General features: G+C 36.8%; 1 protein-coding gene across 8 annotated transcripts in view; it reads right to left on the bottom strand.

Moving 5' to 3' along the window:
• Window positions 1–16,196, bottom strand: part of NFAT5 (nuclear factor of activated T cells 5) — a 117,395-nt gene that overhangs the window by 2,096 nt on the left and 99,103 nt on the right. For 7 of the 8 annotated variants that reach the window (XM_044761263.2, XM_044761265.2, XM_070500408.1 and 4 more), the window contains 5 exons: window positions 15,687–15,819; window positions 11,068–11,148; window positions 4,846–4,994; window positions 1,317–3,816; window positions 418–661 (listed from right to left, as the gene is read on the bottom strand). In XM_044761263.2, coding sequence (XP_044617198.1) covers window positions 426–661; window positions 1,317–3,816; window positions 4,846–4,994; window positions 11,068–11,148; window positions 15,687–15,819 — 3,099 coding nt within the window. In that variant the 3' untranslated portion in view covers window positions 418–425. The remainder of the gene's footprint in view (window positions 1–417; window positions 662–1,316; window positions 3,817–4,845; window positions 4,995–11,067; window positions 11,149–15,686; window positions 15,820–16,196) is intronic. The other variant, XM_044761264.2, reaches the window with a different exon arrangement.

Below are 16,196 nucleotides of genomic sequence, written 5' to 3'. Positions count from 1 at the left end.
TTTAATATAACTCACTAGGGAGAGAAAGCATTAATAAAGTTCCTGTCACCCTGAATGATCCCAAAGTATATTACAGTATTATAAATGTTACTTTATCATATTTATACTTCCACAGACTTTTCTGACTCAACATTTACTTCTTGAGGCAGGGAGAAATGAGATATAATTATATCCAATATATAGTACATTCATCAGACATTCTGTCATTCCAAGGCAAAGAAGCTTAGAGCCAGAAGGCATGCCCGGTATTAACAATATGACTATAAATTATCATTCAGAGTAGAAAAGTACCATCTTGTGAGAAAGCCACACTTTAAAAGATCAGAGTCTAAACAGTGTTATTACCTAACTCAAATCTGTTAAGAATAATAAAATTTACTGATGCTTTTCAATAAGAAACCAAAATGCAATACTTACACATCCAGTTAAAAGGAACCAGTCAAGTTGTTCCCTTGATTTTGCAATGAAACAAGCAAATCCATCTTTTCAATGTTCTGGTTGGCGTTTATAGAGGTTGCCAGTGGAGAATTCTCTGGCATTTGCTGAGAAAGAAGTGTCGTCACAGGTGGCTGGCCCTCATTTTGTGGTTGGCCTGGCTGACTTATGGCCATCAACTGATCTGGCAATGTAGCTGGTCCAGAAGTTAAAAGCTGACTACAGTCTGCAGAGACATTTAAAATAGAGAAGCTACCTGATTAGTTACTTTCTGTTAAGAATTGTAAAAAGATATTTATTAGTTGCTGGAGGAAATTCATTATTGTGTTCACTCAGTATAGAACTAAAAGTGAGGCACTTGACAGCCCCCCAAAAAGGTTTTCACCAAACAGTACTGGAATTCACCTTAGGTTTCCTCTAAGCAGTATAAAAATACAACTTTGCTTAGTTATCATCATAAGTCCTATATAATTTCCTTGATATATAAACATTAAAAATGGGTTTCTGCCTCCTTGGAAACTGCTTACTTTAATTGGCTGAGATATTTTCTGTCATTCTTACTTCATTTTCCTTTCAAGTTTATAGCTTAAAATGGTAAACACATACATTTACATACATCACCACATTTAATCCTCCCAATATCCTTGTCAAGTATGTAATATTACCACCACTTTAGATGTGGAAATTGAAGCTTATGTGTGTCAAATAACTTGCCTAAGATCTCATAGTCTGTAAGTGGTAAAGCTGGGACTTGGACTGAGTTCTAACTATAATTTGTGCTCTTAAAACCACTGTGTTTTGTTTCCTTCTAATAATAATAATCATCTGACCATTTCAACCAATAACATTTAAGAAATGAGAAATTAGAAGGAGTTTCTTACTATTTTGAATGCCAAATAAGAACATTCCTGAAGTCTGTTGAGATGAGCCAGGAGAATTCTGTAATTGGTTCATTGTGCCTCCTGTAGTGTTGTGAAATAAAGTAGCCTGTGGTTGAGGTGAAGATGTGGCCCCTTGGATTCCTGGCATGTTGTTCTGAGGGGAATAAAGAGGAGACTGTTGCATGTCTTGTTGGTTTATACTGGTCTGCAATGCAGACATGGATGCTGGAGAGAGGAAGAGTGTTACTTGCTGTTCTTGAGAACTCGATGACCCTTGGACCAACTGAATCTGAGGAGAGCTATGGAACAAGGAGGTCTGTGATGATTCAGATTGGGTAGGACCTGGGTTCTGAAGTGAGGAAACTGTGGGCTGGTTCTGAAATTGCATGGGCTGCTGCTCTTGATTCATTGGGGTCATATTATTTTGTTGGTGAAAAATTGACTGGTTCTGTTGCTCCTGATTAGCCATTGGATTTTGACTTGGGTTGAATATCATATTTGGTGGTGGTTGCTTTTGAGATGCCATTGTAGCCATCGTATTCTGATTACTGAATAAAATGCTCTGCTGTTGTTGCTGCTGTTGCTGCTGCTGTTGCTGCTGCTGTTGCTGCTGCTCCTGGGATGGAGAGTTACTCTGGATGGCAACTATTGAGTGCTGTGACTGGAAAATTGCTCCTTGTTGGTTTTGAGGCATTGGATTAGGAGGAAGGGAGCCCAGGGACACCTGAGGCTGAAAAAGACCTTGCTGGGAGGGTTGTGCCTGTTCTTGGGAGAGCATAGGGGTCTGGATGTGTGATATTGGAGACTGTTGTTGGAATGCAGCTTGCTGTTCAGTATTTGATGTTGACTGAAGTGGAGAAATTGAGTTCTGAGCTGCAAAAAATGAAATCTGTTCTTCTTGGGCTACCGTGTTAGTTTGGAGATTATTCATTGGACTCTGGGAAAGAAATATGTTGGCTGACTGCTGGTCTTGAGGAACAGAAGAGCCCTGTAGCACAGCCATGGTACTTTGAGAGTGAAACATTGGAGGCTGCATTTGTTCAGAGGAAGTTGTAGAATTCTGACTGTGGACAATAGGACTTGGACTATGAAAAATAGAACCTTGAGTTTCCTGGGAAAGGTTCTGAGCATCAGCAATAGGATTTTGAGGATGAAAAAGCTGAGCTTGTGAATGAGAAGACTGCTGCAAAAAATTCCCAGATTGGAGTGACATCATCTCATTACTTTGCTGGAATAAACCATTACCTTGTTGTTGGCCACCAGTATTCTGAACACTCATCATACTCTTTGTAGAGGAAAAAAGGTTAACTTGAGGCTGATTGTCTCCACTATGTTGCATTTGGACCATGGTCTGAAAGACACTGTTCTGAATCTGTTTTGCTTGTACTCCAGTTTCTTCTCTGTCTCCTGAACTTGATGTCTGAAACATGGTAGTGCCAGGGGTTGCAACCTGCTGTGTGGTGGTTGTAGCAGTTTCATTTCCAGAAACTGCAGGAGGAGAAGAAAACAATTCACATTGCATTTGCATGTCCTCATTGGTAGATAATGCACTCATCATATGAGAAGTCTGCTGGTAAACTGGAGATTGCTGAAGGTTTCCATTTGCTGAAGCAGTTGAAGGAAATAACTCTGACTGAATCTGGGCAGCTGCCTGGCAGATACTCTGTTGCATCTCCATCACCATTGCAGCTGATGATTCCATCACTTGCTGTTGCTGCTGTTGTTGTTGCTGATTAGATAATGTGTTTTCGGTCTGTGGGTGAACACTTTCAGCTCTTCCAGCTATTAAATTATCTGGTCTGGTATGGACTGCTGGTTCTGTTGAGGAAAACATTCCAGGGCTTACGCTATTTTGAATTTGACTGACTTGTTGAAAAATGTCTGCACTAAGCTGTTCCTGAACATTGTCATTACCATCTGGAGCAGAAAATAAAACTGAAGATAACTGTTGTTGTGCCTCTAAAACTTGTTGGACCAAGTCAACATTTCCACTGCTGCCACTAGCAGTACTGCCTGTAAAACTTCCTGCTTGCAACTGCTGAATCGTACTCTGCAGTTGACTCACACTATTTGCTGATGGGAAAATATTTGATGAGATCTGCTGCTGTAGAGTCTGTGCTTGTTCTTGTAGTGGTGACTGCTGCTGTTGCTGCGATGCCTCAGTCAGGTGTGACAAATTAACCACTGTACCATCTGACTGTAATACCTCTCTAGATTGCGCTTCTCTTGTCTGAAACTGTGTAGCCTGCTGCAGTAGTGCATCACTGCTGGGCAGCTGACTAGAAGCAGACACTGCTGGAAAGGTACCAGGTTGTGAAATGTCCTGTGTTTGGATAGTCGTCAGGGTCTCTGGATTGTATGCCTTGGGCTGAATCTGCTGCTGCTTTTCATTTTCAGAAGGTAAGTGGGAAGATGATGACGATGATGAAAAAGACCCATTTCCTGCTATGTTAGAGATATTTTCTAATGTTGGTTGAGTTGATCCAACTGTCTTTGTAGTCTAAAAAATAAAAATTCCCAAATAATATGTACATATAAAGATTAAATGAGCTCATATATTTATCCTCAAAAACTACTATTCTAAAAACATATACAGGACCAATTTTCCACTCTATATTATTATTTGGAAAACAGGTATAAGACTATGATTTTCAGTGATAACATGATGTCTGATTGTCACCAGGATATTTTTTTAATAAGCATTATGTTACTTTTTTTTTTTTTTTAAGGATTGGCACCTGGGCTAACAACTGTTGCTAATCTTTTTTTTTTTTTCTGCTTCATCTCCCCAAAACCCCCCTGTACACAGTTGTATATCTTAGTTGCAGGTCGTTCTAGTTGTAGGATGTGGGACGCCGCCTCAACGTGGCCTGACGAGCGGTGCCATGTCTGCGTCCAGGATCCGAACCCTGGGCCGCCACAGCAGAGGGTGCGAACTTAACCACTCGGCCACAGAGCCGCCCCCTTAATAAGTATTATAAGCAAAGACAGTCAAATAAGGAAGTAGAAGAATCATTAGCTATTGATATGCTTAGGTCAGTAAGAACACATTAATCCCATGGTTGATGAATTAATAGCAAATTAAAAAAAAATCTCCATTTTGTGGATCATTAGTAACAGGGGAGAAATAGGGGATGTAGTTACGGGTAAAAACAGGGGGCATAGGGGGGAAAACAAGTCAAAAAGAGAAAGAGAGCTATAGGAAAAGACTGGGGAAAAGAAATAAAAATGTCTCATTCTGAAAATGCTAAACCAGTACTTTCATTAAGACCCCACATCCCACAGATCTAGCTAACATTAATTCCTCCCTCGTCAAAATGTATACCGAAAGTCACTTTCCAAGCTATTTTATTGGAGTATAAAAGCATTCACTCTGAAAGCAAAATTTAAGTGCATCCAAAGAGGAACAAACCTGAAGGAAAGAGGGGAAGTAAAAAGCATAAACATGGGGAAAAGAAATCAAACCACTCAAAATATAGCAATTTTTCTATTTGAGTTTAAGATGTGGTTCATTATCAATGTAGCTCACCTTAAAAATAGGAGAAGATCTTTTTTCTGCTGTTACTTCCATTGGAGTAACATCTTCACTCTTAATCATACTGCTGGATATGAGCGGAGTGATCAGAGCATTAGGAAGAATATTTACCTTATCTAAGTTACATCCAGTAGTCTTCATTGCTGCACAGACACACACAAAAGAAAGAAAAGTTTAAAATCATCAACTATTTCATTCTTTAGTGTGTTGACTATTTGTCAAGATTTAAATGTCTATTTTTTGATGCTATGATGGTAGCATGAGATACAAAACTGGTTGATCAAAATGTGCCCTCTCTTTTTTGGGGGCCGGCTCCATGGCCGAGTGGTTAAGTTCGTGTACTCTGCTTCGGTGGCCCAGGGTTTCGCCAGTTCAGATTCTGGGCGCGGACATGGCACCGCTCATCAAGCCATGCTGAGGTAGCGTCCCACATGCCACAACTAGAAGGACCCACAAAATATACAACTATGTACCGGGGGGCTTTGGGGAGAAAAAGGAAAAATAAAATCTTTAAAAAAAAAAGTGCCCTCTCATTTTGGAAGCAGCATGGCTCGAGGACTCCTGGTATGAGCCTGAGACTGGAGGTTAAATATCAACAAGCTTAAGCAGTTAGATTATTAAGCTATACCCCCCAGGACTCTTCCAGGGTGCCATGAATTACACTGCTCAACACGACTAGGATATATTACAGGAACAGCTTGGAAATCTCCAGGAAGTTAAGGCTATTCAATTACAACTGTTACATTCTCCTCTTAGCATATAGCTACCTAGCATGATAAAGTCAAAACTTTTTAAGAGCCATAGGATTGACTGAACATTTCTCTCCTCAACAAAACTCAAGCTTCTCATTAGAAAACACCACCAAGTAACCAAATAGATTTTGCTTTTCTAAATTAGTCTTCGAAAACTTAAATTTGCCAAGTTGACACATGAACACGTTTCTCTTTTAGATAGAACTTAAAAATTTTTCTTTTCAGAAATTTAAGGACTATTTTAAATTTACCAATTAAATTTCCAAAGGGAAATCAGCAAACGTTTTCCACTTTCATCTACTCCCGTTTTCAGGAGTAGTTATATAAGAGATTAGGTAGGTTCTACTACTTCATTCTATCTTCTTTTTCCCCTTGATTTCTTTTCTTTGTCTATTTGAGTCTGCCATTGGCACTTAGTGGAGCCTACTGATATCACTAATCATGGTCTTCTGAATTGAGCACATAGCCAAATTTTGATCTAAAAGTTTACCACTTCTTTGAGACTCTCTGGAGAGAAACATAGACTCCACAGAAGGCATAGCTGTTAAATTTCTTAATTTGATACTGAGAAGAAATCATGGATACAAAAAGGATTTTTAAGTGGTGCATGATATGAGTAGGATAGCTACCTTTGTAAATATTTTAATTTAAAAGAATTTGAAATTTTATGGTCTTACTTCAACTTGTCTCACAGCCAGTTGGCTAGAAACAGTGCCTGCGGAAATTGATTATATTGAGGGAGGGAAAGTGCTTATTTAACTTTTGATATTCTATGCTTTATTACTCTGAGAAATGGATTATTTACTCATGAATACTCTGGGCCTATTTTCACCTAGATTCTACCAATATCACTACAGTTCAACTCACAGTCCAATTTTGACTGAGACAAAACTTCAGATCATGCACAGGGCAGGCATTTGAAAGTATTCTAGGCCTGTCTCACAGGACAATTTGAAAGGCCATTAGTGTTGCTTTAAGTTAATCCTATAATATCCAACTGCTATTCTTGCTTTTGAATTCTATTAGAATACGAGCTCCATGAAGGCAGAGATTTTGTTGTCGTTGCCTGATGCATAGCAGGTAATCAATAAATATTTGTTGAATGAATGAAGAAATGAATGAATTAATCTTACTTTACCTTTATCATAGTCAATTTAGTTTGTTGTAGATTGTTTGGTTAATCTTATAGTGAGTGCAGTGCCACATATTTTCATTAACAGTATTTCTGGTCTAAAATTTTTCAATATCTAAAGACAAGTTTATATTACAGTTCAATTAGAAACTGCATATAAATATCCACTGACAAATAAATGTATCACCTACACAGTTACTGATTATCAGATCTATATACCATTTTCCCCCACATTTATTTAGAGAATAATTCTTATTATCATAGTTTTTTTCCCTTCTGGAAAGTGAAAATAGGTGGAATAAGTTGAGTTAGAGTCTTTTACTCCTCCTAAGGAGACCACTGACAAATAGGTATGTCTACTGGTGCAGACAAACAAGAGAAGGATATTTTGTCTAATGCCCACACAAAGATACAAATCTTCCTATAGCCATATGCACAAAGTCTTTCCATGGCCAATGACAATTTACTTTTCTGAGGCCTATTCTGGTCTGCTTGTTGTTCTAGTTCTGCATGAGCTTCAGCTGAAATCCTGCTGGTGTGGCCTACAGGAGTGGAAGGTGCTTCCCTGGGCTGCCTGGTGTCCATTAGGTGAGGGTGAAGGGTACTGCGCCTACAAGAGGGAAAATATTTCTCCTGGTATATTCTCTAGTCTTCTGGTACTAATGGGGTTTCCATTCTATCTCTGCTGGTACTGCTTGAGGTAGGGAAGCACCTATGTGGGCTGCCTTCTGCCACCGGGTGGAGGTTTGGGAGACTCCGGGTCTGGTTCACCTTCTGCCACTGGATTGCCTTCTGTCACTGGATGGAGGATTGGGAGATACTTGGTCTGGATCTTCCTCTGCTCTTAGGTGGAGAGCCAGGAGCTGCCAGGTCTGGGTCTCTCTCTGCTGTTGGGGGAAGGATAGGGAGACACAAGGCCTGCTGGCACCACCAGTGCAGGTGGAGGGGCCTGTGTGCTGCTGCCTGGTGTGGGGTATAGGGCATGGGTTGGCCCCCTGGGTTCTGCTGTTGCTGCTCCTACAGATAGACTGACCTGCTCTTGCTGGCATGTGTGAGGTCTGTGTTTTGGCCCTCCTGGGTCCCACTGTTGGCAGATTAGGCCCACTGCTATTTGGCAGGTGTGGGGCATAGGGTGAGTTGACTCTCTCAAGTCCTGCTGTTGTTACTGCAGGTGTGGGTGGGATATGGGTTGGTCCCCAAACTCGGCTAGTGGCTCAGCTGTTGTTACTAGGTACAAGTCATCCTACTAAATCTTTACTAGGCTTTCCCTTTCCTGGCCTTTTGGCCAAAGAGAGCAGATTTTCATGCTTATTTATTGATTTATTTTTTGTCTACGCCAGTTACCACTTTTAAGTTGCAGGCCTCTCTGATGCACACTTCAGAAAACGGGAGATAAAAAGAAAACCCAGGAAACTCATGATGTTGTTCTTCAAGTTCCGAGGTCCCTAGCCAGTCCACTTTCTTCTTTCTATATTTCAAAGATTTCCAAGGTAGGTAGTAGATTTAGAAAGGAGGAACAGGGAAAAGTGAGTTTACACTGTCTTGTCCTAGCACCCACAACTGTATCTTAATGAACTTGTAAACAATATTACACGGATTAAGAGATGTTACCGTATCTTTTCTTCCTACATTTTCACCATGTATTTACTGAGCCCTTACAAAGTTCTAGGCACTGTTCTAGGTTCTGGGGATCCAGTGATGAATAAGATGGATAAAGCCCTACTACCTGGAAATTACATTTTAGTAAACAAAGAAAAAAATACAAACAGGTAAAGACTATGTACTACCTAGGGGGTTGGGGGAGAGCTTTTAAGCCAATTCAGAAAATCCAAAAGGTAAATAAGATAGACATATTTAACCATCCCATTATCAATTTGAATTTGTGAAGAATATTGGTATTGATAGTTTATGCCAAACAACTTTTAAACACTGTTCTCTCCTATCTGTGCCAAATAATAACAACTTTTGAAACTTTACTATAGTTTGTTGTCAGCAAGCAGCATTTAGGTCAAGTACAAATATATTTGGTTAAAATATGAATTAAGATTTATAGGAGAGGAAATAATAAAGTCAAAAGAATATAGAGTTTTGGGCGAAATTTAAGTTGCAACCTCTGTCAGTTACTAGCTGTGTGACCTTGAGCAAATCACTTAACTTCTCTAAACCTTGTTTTGTTCATCTGTAAAACGAGATTGAACTAGATTTTCTCTATGGTTCCTCTAAGCTTCTAAACCTTTCCGCATAGCTGCAACCAGTTAGAGAAAAGTAATGCTCTCAACTAGTTTTCACACTCATCCAATTAACCACTCTGTATAAAGCTGAAACTGAGAGAATGCATATCAATACTTTAACCCTGCATCACAGAGTCTTTGAGCAATCTAGAGTTTGCACTCACATCTACCTGAACCTATAGAAAACTTTCTATAAATATTCCCAAGAAACTATTAAGAATAGTTTACATTTTACACTTTATCTTATTTAATTTGCATTACTTTTGTGTTAGGATATATATACAATCGGCTAACACTGAAAAAAGAATCATGATGCGTTCGCACTGGACTTAGTATCTCTTCCTTACTTCTCACTCTCCCAAACCCTCTCCAAGGAATTAGAAACTTACTTCAGAGTGAAATCTTTCGCTATCTGGCCATAATATCGTATTTGGGTATCAAGTTCTAAATCTTATTGTAATTAATGGCTACTTATAAGAATGTTACTTGGAGGATTATTGCCATAACACAAATTTAAAAGTCATTTATGTTGCTCAGTCTTCATCATTGGAGTATACCAAATTAAATCTCCCAGATGGAATGCTGGTGTTATACTAAAGCTCTGATTTCAAGGAATCATAAAATAAGCCATTTGTCAAGGAAAATTCATGGTTCTAAAAGCTATTGTTATGTTTAACTGATCAGGAATCTCCAATTAATGATACTGTATTTAAAATAACAAAAAAACTTTAACTGATCAGATAGTTTAGTATTCAATTTAATTTTATATCTTCACAAAATTATTTTTCCCATGATTTCAGTTGATAAAATTGTCAAAATAAGAAGGTCTGAACTGTGAAAAAGAATAATATGTGTGTTTGTTTCTTATCCATGTTTTTAGGCTTGTAAGATTCTGATCAAATGACTAAATCATTTCATTACTAAAAATTAAACACTGCATTTAAAACCTTTCAATCTTCAATTCATAATCTTCTATGAGAAGTTTCACACTAGATTATATTAGTATTCCACCAGCTCGATACTCTATGAAATGAGCATCAAGGAATTTTTGGAGAAAAACAAAGACGCTTCAAAGTTAGCAAAGGATAGACCACAAATGTCCCTGACTTTCTTTGATGATTAATTAATTATGGTATTATTCATCTAATAAACATGGTTTGAATTATTTTGCTTAGATGTGTTACCTCACACAATGAAGCTCAATCTATCCTTTTTTAATCCTAGCTAAGTGACCTTGGGAAAATTATTTAAGCTCTCTGGAACCTTGGCTTTCTCATTTATGAAATAAGAATAATAAACACCTACTCCATAGAGTTTGGAAGATTAAATGAGATAATGCCAATAAAGAGTGTGGCATATTACCTAGCACTTAATGTATGTTCAACAAACACTAGCTATGGTTATCCATAGCACAGATTTGTAAATTTTCCTGTAGTTGAATCAGATCATCTTAGCAGTTTACTTACTTGTGCATAATTCCTTATGAATTTACTCTGGAAAGTGTTCATGGTCAGAAATTATAATGGCAAGTTACATATGTGAATGCTGAATTTTACTACTGACAATAGAAAAAAATCTACTGTGTTAGATAAAATTTATTAAGTATTTTATGACCCTTAAAAAATATAAGTATTTTTAATTTTTAAATTTAATTTGATTTAACTCAGAAGAAAGAATGATAACTAAAGAACCTAAAGCAACTTTTTCAAGTGCCTATAGTTCATATTTTGGTCTCTTTAGTCTCAATGTCAAGTACTAATCTTATTGGTAGCAAGAAGCTTCATAGACTCTACTTTATATACATGATTGTACTTTATATATACTTTTAAGATTTTTAATATTGTGGAGTGAAAAACAAAACAAAACTCCTCCATTCTAATATATGTCACAGAAAAGTTGTTTATATGGTGAATGAAGGGAAATACTAAGTTGGGAAATAAGTTTCTGCCTTCAGTAAAGTTAAACAAATATTTACTTTACAATATTTAAGATACCCTGCTAAGTGTTCCAAGCACATAAGAGAAAACAAAAGAGTAAGGTTTGCTAGAGAAAATATATAGAATCACCTATTTACAATTTTTGAGAAGAATCAACTTAGTACCTTTCATGGCCTCTTCAAAAGAGCAAGGTCTCGCTGGACTAGATATTTCCTTCTTCACATTTACATTCAAAGCACTAGCTGCTGTTATTAAAAACAAACAAAAAAAGATTAATGTATTTATTTAAACTTACTCATCCTAACAAAATAAGGATCCTGAAATTCTTGAATTGTAACATTTTCTCACAAAGCACCATTAAATTATTTGTTCAGAAGAAATCCTAGGTTGAGATGAGTTTTTATAACCACCAGTCTATGCTCTAAAATTTACCAATCTCCAAGTAGGCAGAAGCATATGCTCACTTATCTAAACAAAACAAAAACAACAGCAAACTTTAAAAATAATCCTTCTGGTAACAGTACACACATTGATGATACCTGAGTAGAAGATTAATATGACTTTTTAAACTTATCAAATGTACTGTTAACACTAGCATGAAAAAAATTCACCATTCACTTACATAAATGACTTATTAAATACTGCTTCAGAAACATTAATTAATTCAGCTATATTAAAAAAACTGTAATGAACATACAGAATCTATAACATTATGATTATTCTTTCTGTAAAGCATTGGAAAAAGTAATCTTTGCTATTATTAATGGAGAATTGCTGGGGTGTAATATCTAGTCATAGCAATTATAGTCATGTACTGCATAACGTTTTTGTCAACAACCGATCAATGTATTGTATATGACAATAGTCCCATAAGATTAGTACTTTCTTTGCACAATGTCAAAATTGCCTAATGATACATTTCTGAGGACATATCCCTGTTGTTAAAAGTGATGTATGACTCTATATGTACTATGACAACTTTAAATTTAATGAGCCTAAGAATAGAGATCAGTTCTGAATAATAAAGTTAAATAAACTCCAAATAAACAGGTTCTTGCTTTAAATGACTATATAATTTTGTCTAAATAGATTTTAATTTCTATTTTGCAATATATTTATTCTATATTCCCTAACTTATTCAAAATGGGAAATGAGTCAGCTTATTTTCAATTTCTTATTCTTGACATGACAATATGAAATGATAGTTACAAAGAGACTATAAAGAGATAGTTAATTTTGAGTAAAGAGACAAAATGTACATACCTCCTAAGAATAAAGTTAAATGATTTATCTCAGCATGCTGCACAGGAGGTCCAACAAATGATATTTAGGGAATTGAATGGAAAAGGAATCCATGGATAATTTTTAAGCATAACATTAATTCTAACAAGTACAGATTTAAAAATAGAAACTAATCTTTGAAAAAACTTTACATTTCTACTTTTAAATCAAGTTTTAGTCATTTGTTTTTAGAGCAACAAAAAAATACGAATAAGTATTATATCCCACATTTCTCACAGGAATCACTACAGAGTAACTGCAAAAAATACATAATGTGATTTTTGTGTCTTAGACTGAAGTAAAAAAAACCCTAAAGGTGTTTTAATGGTTAAGCAAAGCTTCAGTGACTAAGTGGCAATGAAACAAAGGTTTTATGACTCTGCAAAGTATCTAAGTGCCTGAGAGCATGCACATGTGATGTATTCTTGGCAGCATAGACTCAGAGGGTGTTAGAGGGGCTTGTGTCTGGCAGAATGTGCAGAGCCAGTTTATGCTCACTTGAACTCTTGCCTGGATCCTAGTTTTAAGACCGTGTACCAAGTACCCAAGATCTCAAAGTTTCCTGCACAACTACTCCAGACTATGTGTGCAAATCTTAGGCCTACAGGGTGGACAGAGCTTGGAAGCACTGGTTGGTGCATCGAGGCCCTCCAGGTGTAGGATGGAGCCAGCAGCAGGAAAAGAAGGGTGGCAGGCTGGGCATCCTCTTTCCTCCTGTTGCCATATTCCAGCTTGGAATTCCAAGCAGTCTGAAAATCCTAAATTCAGATCTCGCCTTCCAGACTGTTATGAAGGTATCTTGGTCAAATCAAGAGGATAGGATACATTTTATTTAATGATTTTTTAAGTTTTATTTATAACTTTTAAATAGACAAATGATGTAACAGTTGTCATTTCTACTCTGACTTGAGAGTATTAGGGTGGGTCTAGTTTTAGGTGTTATAATCACAGACCATTGAATATTCAAATATTTAATCAGTCTCCAGATGAATCACAACAGCAACTAGTTTATGTTTTTTTTGTTTTTTGGGTTTTTTTTTTTTGAGGAAGATTAGCCCTGAGCTAACTACTGCCAGTCCTCCTTTTTTTTTTGCTGAGGAAGCCTGGCCCTGAGCTAACATCCATGCCCATCTTCCTCTACTTTATATACAGAATGCCTACCACAGCATGGCGTGCCAAGCGGTGCCACAGCTGCACCTGGGATCCGAACCTGCGAACCCCGTGCTGCAGAGAAGCGGAACGTGCGAACTTAACCGCTGAGCCACCAGGCTAGCCCCTAGTTTATGATAAAGAGAGTGCAAATTTTCTATAGCCAAGTTTTCCTGAAATCACATTGTCTCTCATGTAAATTTGAAATGATGATTACATTTTATAAAATACAAAAATGTGAAATTATGGGAAGATTCTTTAATTAGCTACATCATAAAGGCAGAACATTGGATCTTATTACAAAGTTTGCTTACTATGTATTTATTCACTTAAGAGTTTCTGAGAGCAATTGCTATCTATGACATACAAAATCCAAGGGGAAAAAACTTAAAAGAATAAGCATATGTTGATTGCCTAAATGTGGCCAAATATAGCCCATTAGTACAGGATTTAAAGAAGAAGACTTAAAAGCTGTTTTATTTGGCAATTTATCAAAGGGCAATTTCTAATAATCAGCATTCATCACTAAGAAATGAGGATTCTTAAAGCAGATGCTAAGTACTTCAAAGTCCTGAAGTTCTTTTTAATTAATCCATAAAAACAAACGAGTAAGAACAAAACCTCAGTATCTTCAGAATAGCAAAAACTTTAAGGCTATTCCCTGACACACACATATACCTCCCTCTTCCCTTCCCATACAAACTATATAAAAGCTCATCAGGAAAAAAGTTCTTATGTATTAATTATGCCATCTTTCTCCCCACACGGGCAAGCTCCTCCTCATGCAAAATATTAAATGCCAATATTTAGTAACTAAGAGTTACTATAATGCTTTAATTACCATTAGTTTTAAATCAAACTTTCTTGGATTTTTGAGGCTTTCCTACCAAGAAAACAATCAAATATTTGGTCTTTGAGTATAAACCAACCTTCTCTTTACTATTTTTGTTGAAGCCAGTATATTATTTCTAAATTTTGCCTTTTTCTGTCTGAAATTTCTACTTGTGATCTTTTTATTCTGATACAAATACTAAGAGGAGTTTATTAGTGCCACACTGGGTCATACTTTTGTAGCAAACTGGTGGAAAATAACCAATGTGAAATTCAGACATGATTTTTAAAAAAAGGAACAGATACACTAAGTGATAGAAAGTAATGATCAAGACTACTTAGGGACCGACCCTGTGGCCGAGTGGTTAAGTTCGCGAGCTCCACTTTGGCAGCCCAGGGTTTGGATCCTGGGTGTGGACATAGCACCAATCATTAGGCCATGTTGAGGCAGCGTCCCACAGGCCACAACTAGAAGGACCTACAACTAAAATATACAACTATATTCTGAGGGGATTTGGGGAGAAAAAAGCAGGAAAAAAAAAAGATTGGTAGCAATTGTTAGCTCAGGTGCCAATCTTTAAAAAAAAAAACAAACGACTAGTTATAACTCTGTCCTAGCTACTGTTTCCATCACTTTTTATTGCCAGGGCTTTCTTTCTCTAACTTCTTTATAGTCTTTGTACCTCACTGAGTCCTGAACTATTTGGGAATAACACATTAATAAATTTACAGATATGGAGGAATTGCTAATTCTGAAGTATGCCTGAGACTGGAATAAACTGACTAATAATAAGCATGGCAGAAACCAAGCCAAGGTCAATGGAACATGTGAAGAGTTTCCATTTCCAAAATGTTCTCCCTACTTCTCCCAGGAAAAGGCTTCTCTTCTTCAGGCAACTAAATGAATGCAGGCAAAGAACTTGTAAGATACTTCTTTCCCAGAGATGTTCTAAACTTTTAACATTTCAATTGCTTTTATTGCTCTGGTTTCTACAGCATCTATTTTAACTAAATGCTTATTTTTTAAATATTTATTCACTAGCAGTCTTTGGTGTTTTTGATTATACAAATTAGAAAGTGTTACAGGCATGTAACTCTCTCATCACTCCAAGCTTCTCTCTCACCTCGACCAAAATGCATCCTATAAGCTAGCCAGAGTAAACTATTAGCAGCTTCTCAAAGTCGTCACTTTCACCTTTCTGCACATAAGAGGTACTCAATGTCTGGTAATTCTAACTAAGGAATAAGCTGTATGATAACTCTGGAGAGTCTGACTTCAGAGCATTCTTAGCTTTTCTTTTATTATTAGAGCATAAGGCAGAAATGATTCTCTTAACATAAGAATAAAAGCAGTATTTGGTGGCCATCTTCTTAGGAAATAAAGCCATCTCCAAAAAATACTAGTATCAATTCATCTTAGTACACAACTTTTCCTTTTTGGTTGGCTGGTCATCTTCATATCCTTCCAAAGAACTGGAAATTAATTATTCATTTTAGTTTAGAATTTCTTATTTTGACATACCTGGGTCTGGAGTGTAAGTGAATGGCTGAACATCATGAGATCTTCCAGCATTGGTCACTACGTATATTCCCACCGATACTGGCAAAGTTATATGTTGGTCATGATATGGGGGAACCTTCACAATAAGATGATTCTAATTTAAAGAAAATTACAAGAGTCAGAAAGAAGCAATATTTAAAATAAAATTTTGAAATAAAAAATCATAATTAAGTACATTTCTTGTTAGCTATAAAGTTTAAAAAGTCTAACTAGGAAAAAAAAAGTTAAAGCTCAGGTTCACAGGCATGAGGACACTAATCTTAAAATTGCTTTTAAGGTATAATCCAAATGTTTTACAATGGCCTACATGGTCCCTGTCTTGTCAATTTTATCTCATTCCCTTCTCTCCCACCTTGTTACACTCCAGCCACATTGACCTTCTCAGTCCATTCTTTTAACATACTAACTTCATTTTTACCTCAGAGCCTTTACAACTGGCTGTTCTCTCCCACTGGGATATTCTTCCTTCAC

This window comes from Equus asinus, chromosome 28 (assembly GCF_041296235.1).
Source record: "Equus asinus isolate D_3611 breed Donkey chromosome 28, EquAss-T2T_v2, whole genome shotgun sequence".
Classification (NCBI taxonomy): Eukaryota; Metazoa; Chordata; class Mammalia; order Perissodactyla; family Equidae; genus Equus; species Equus asinus.
Note: the sequence above shows the minus strand (reverse complement) of the source record. Positions and strands in the feature narration are given on the sequence as shown.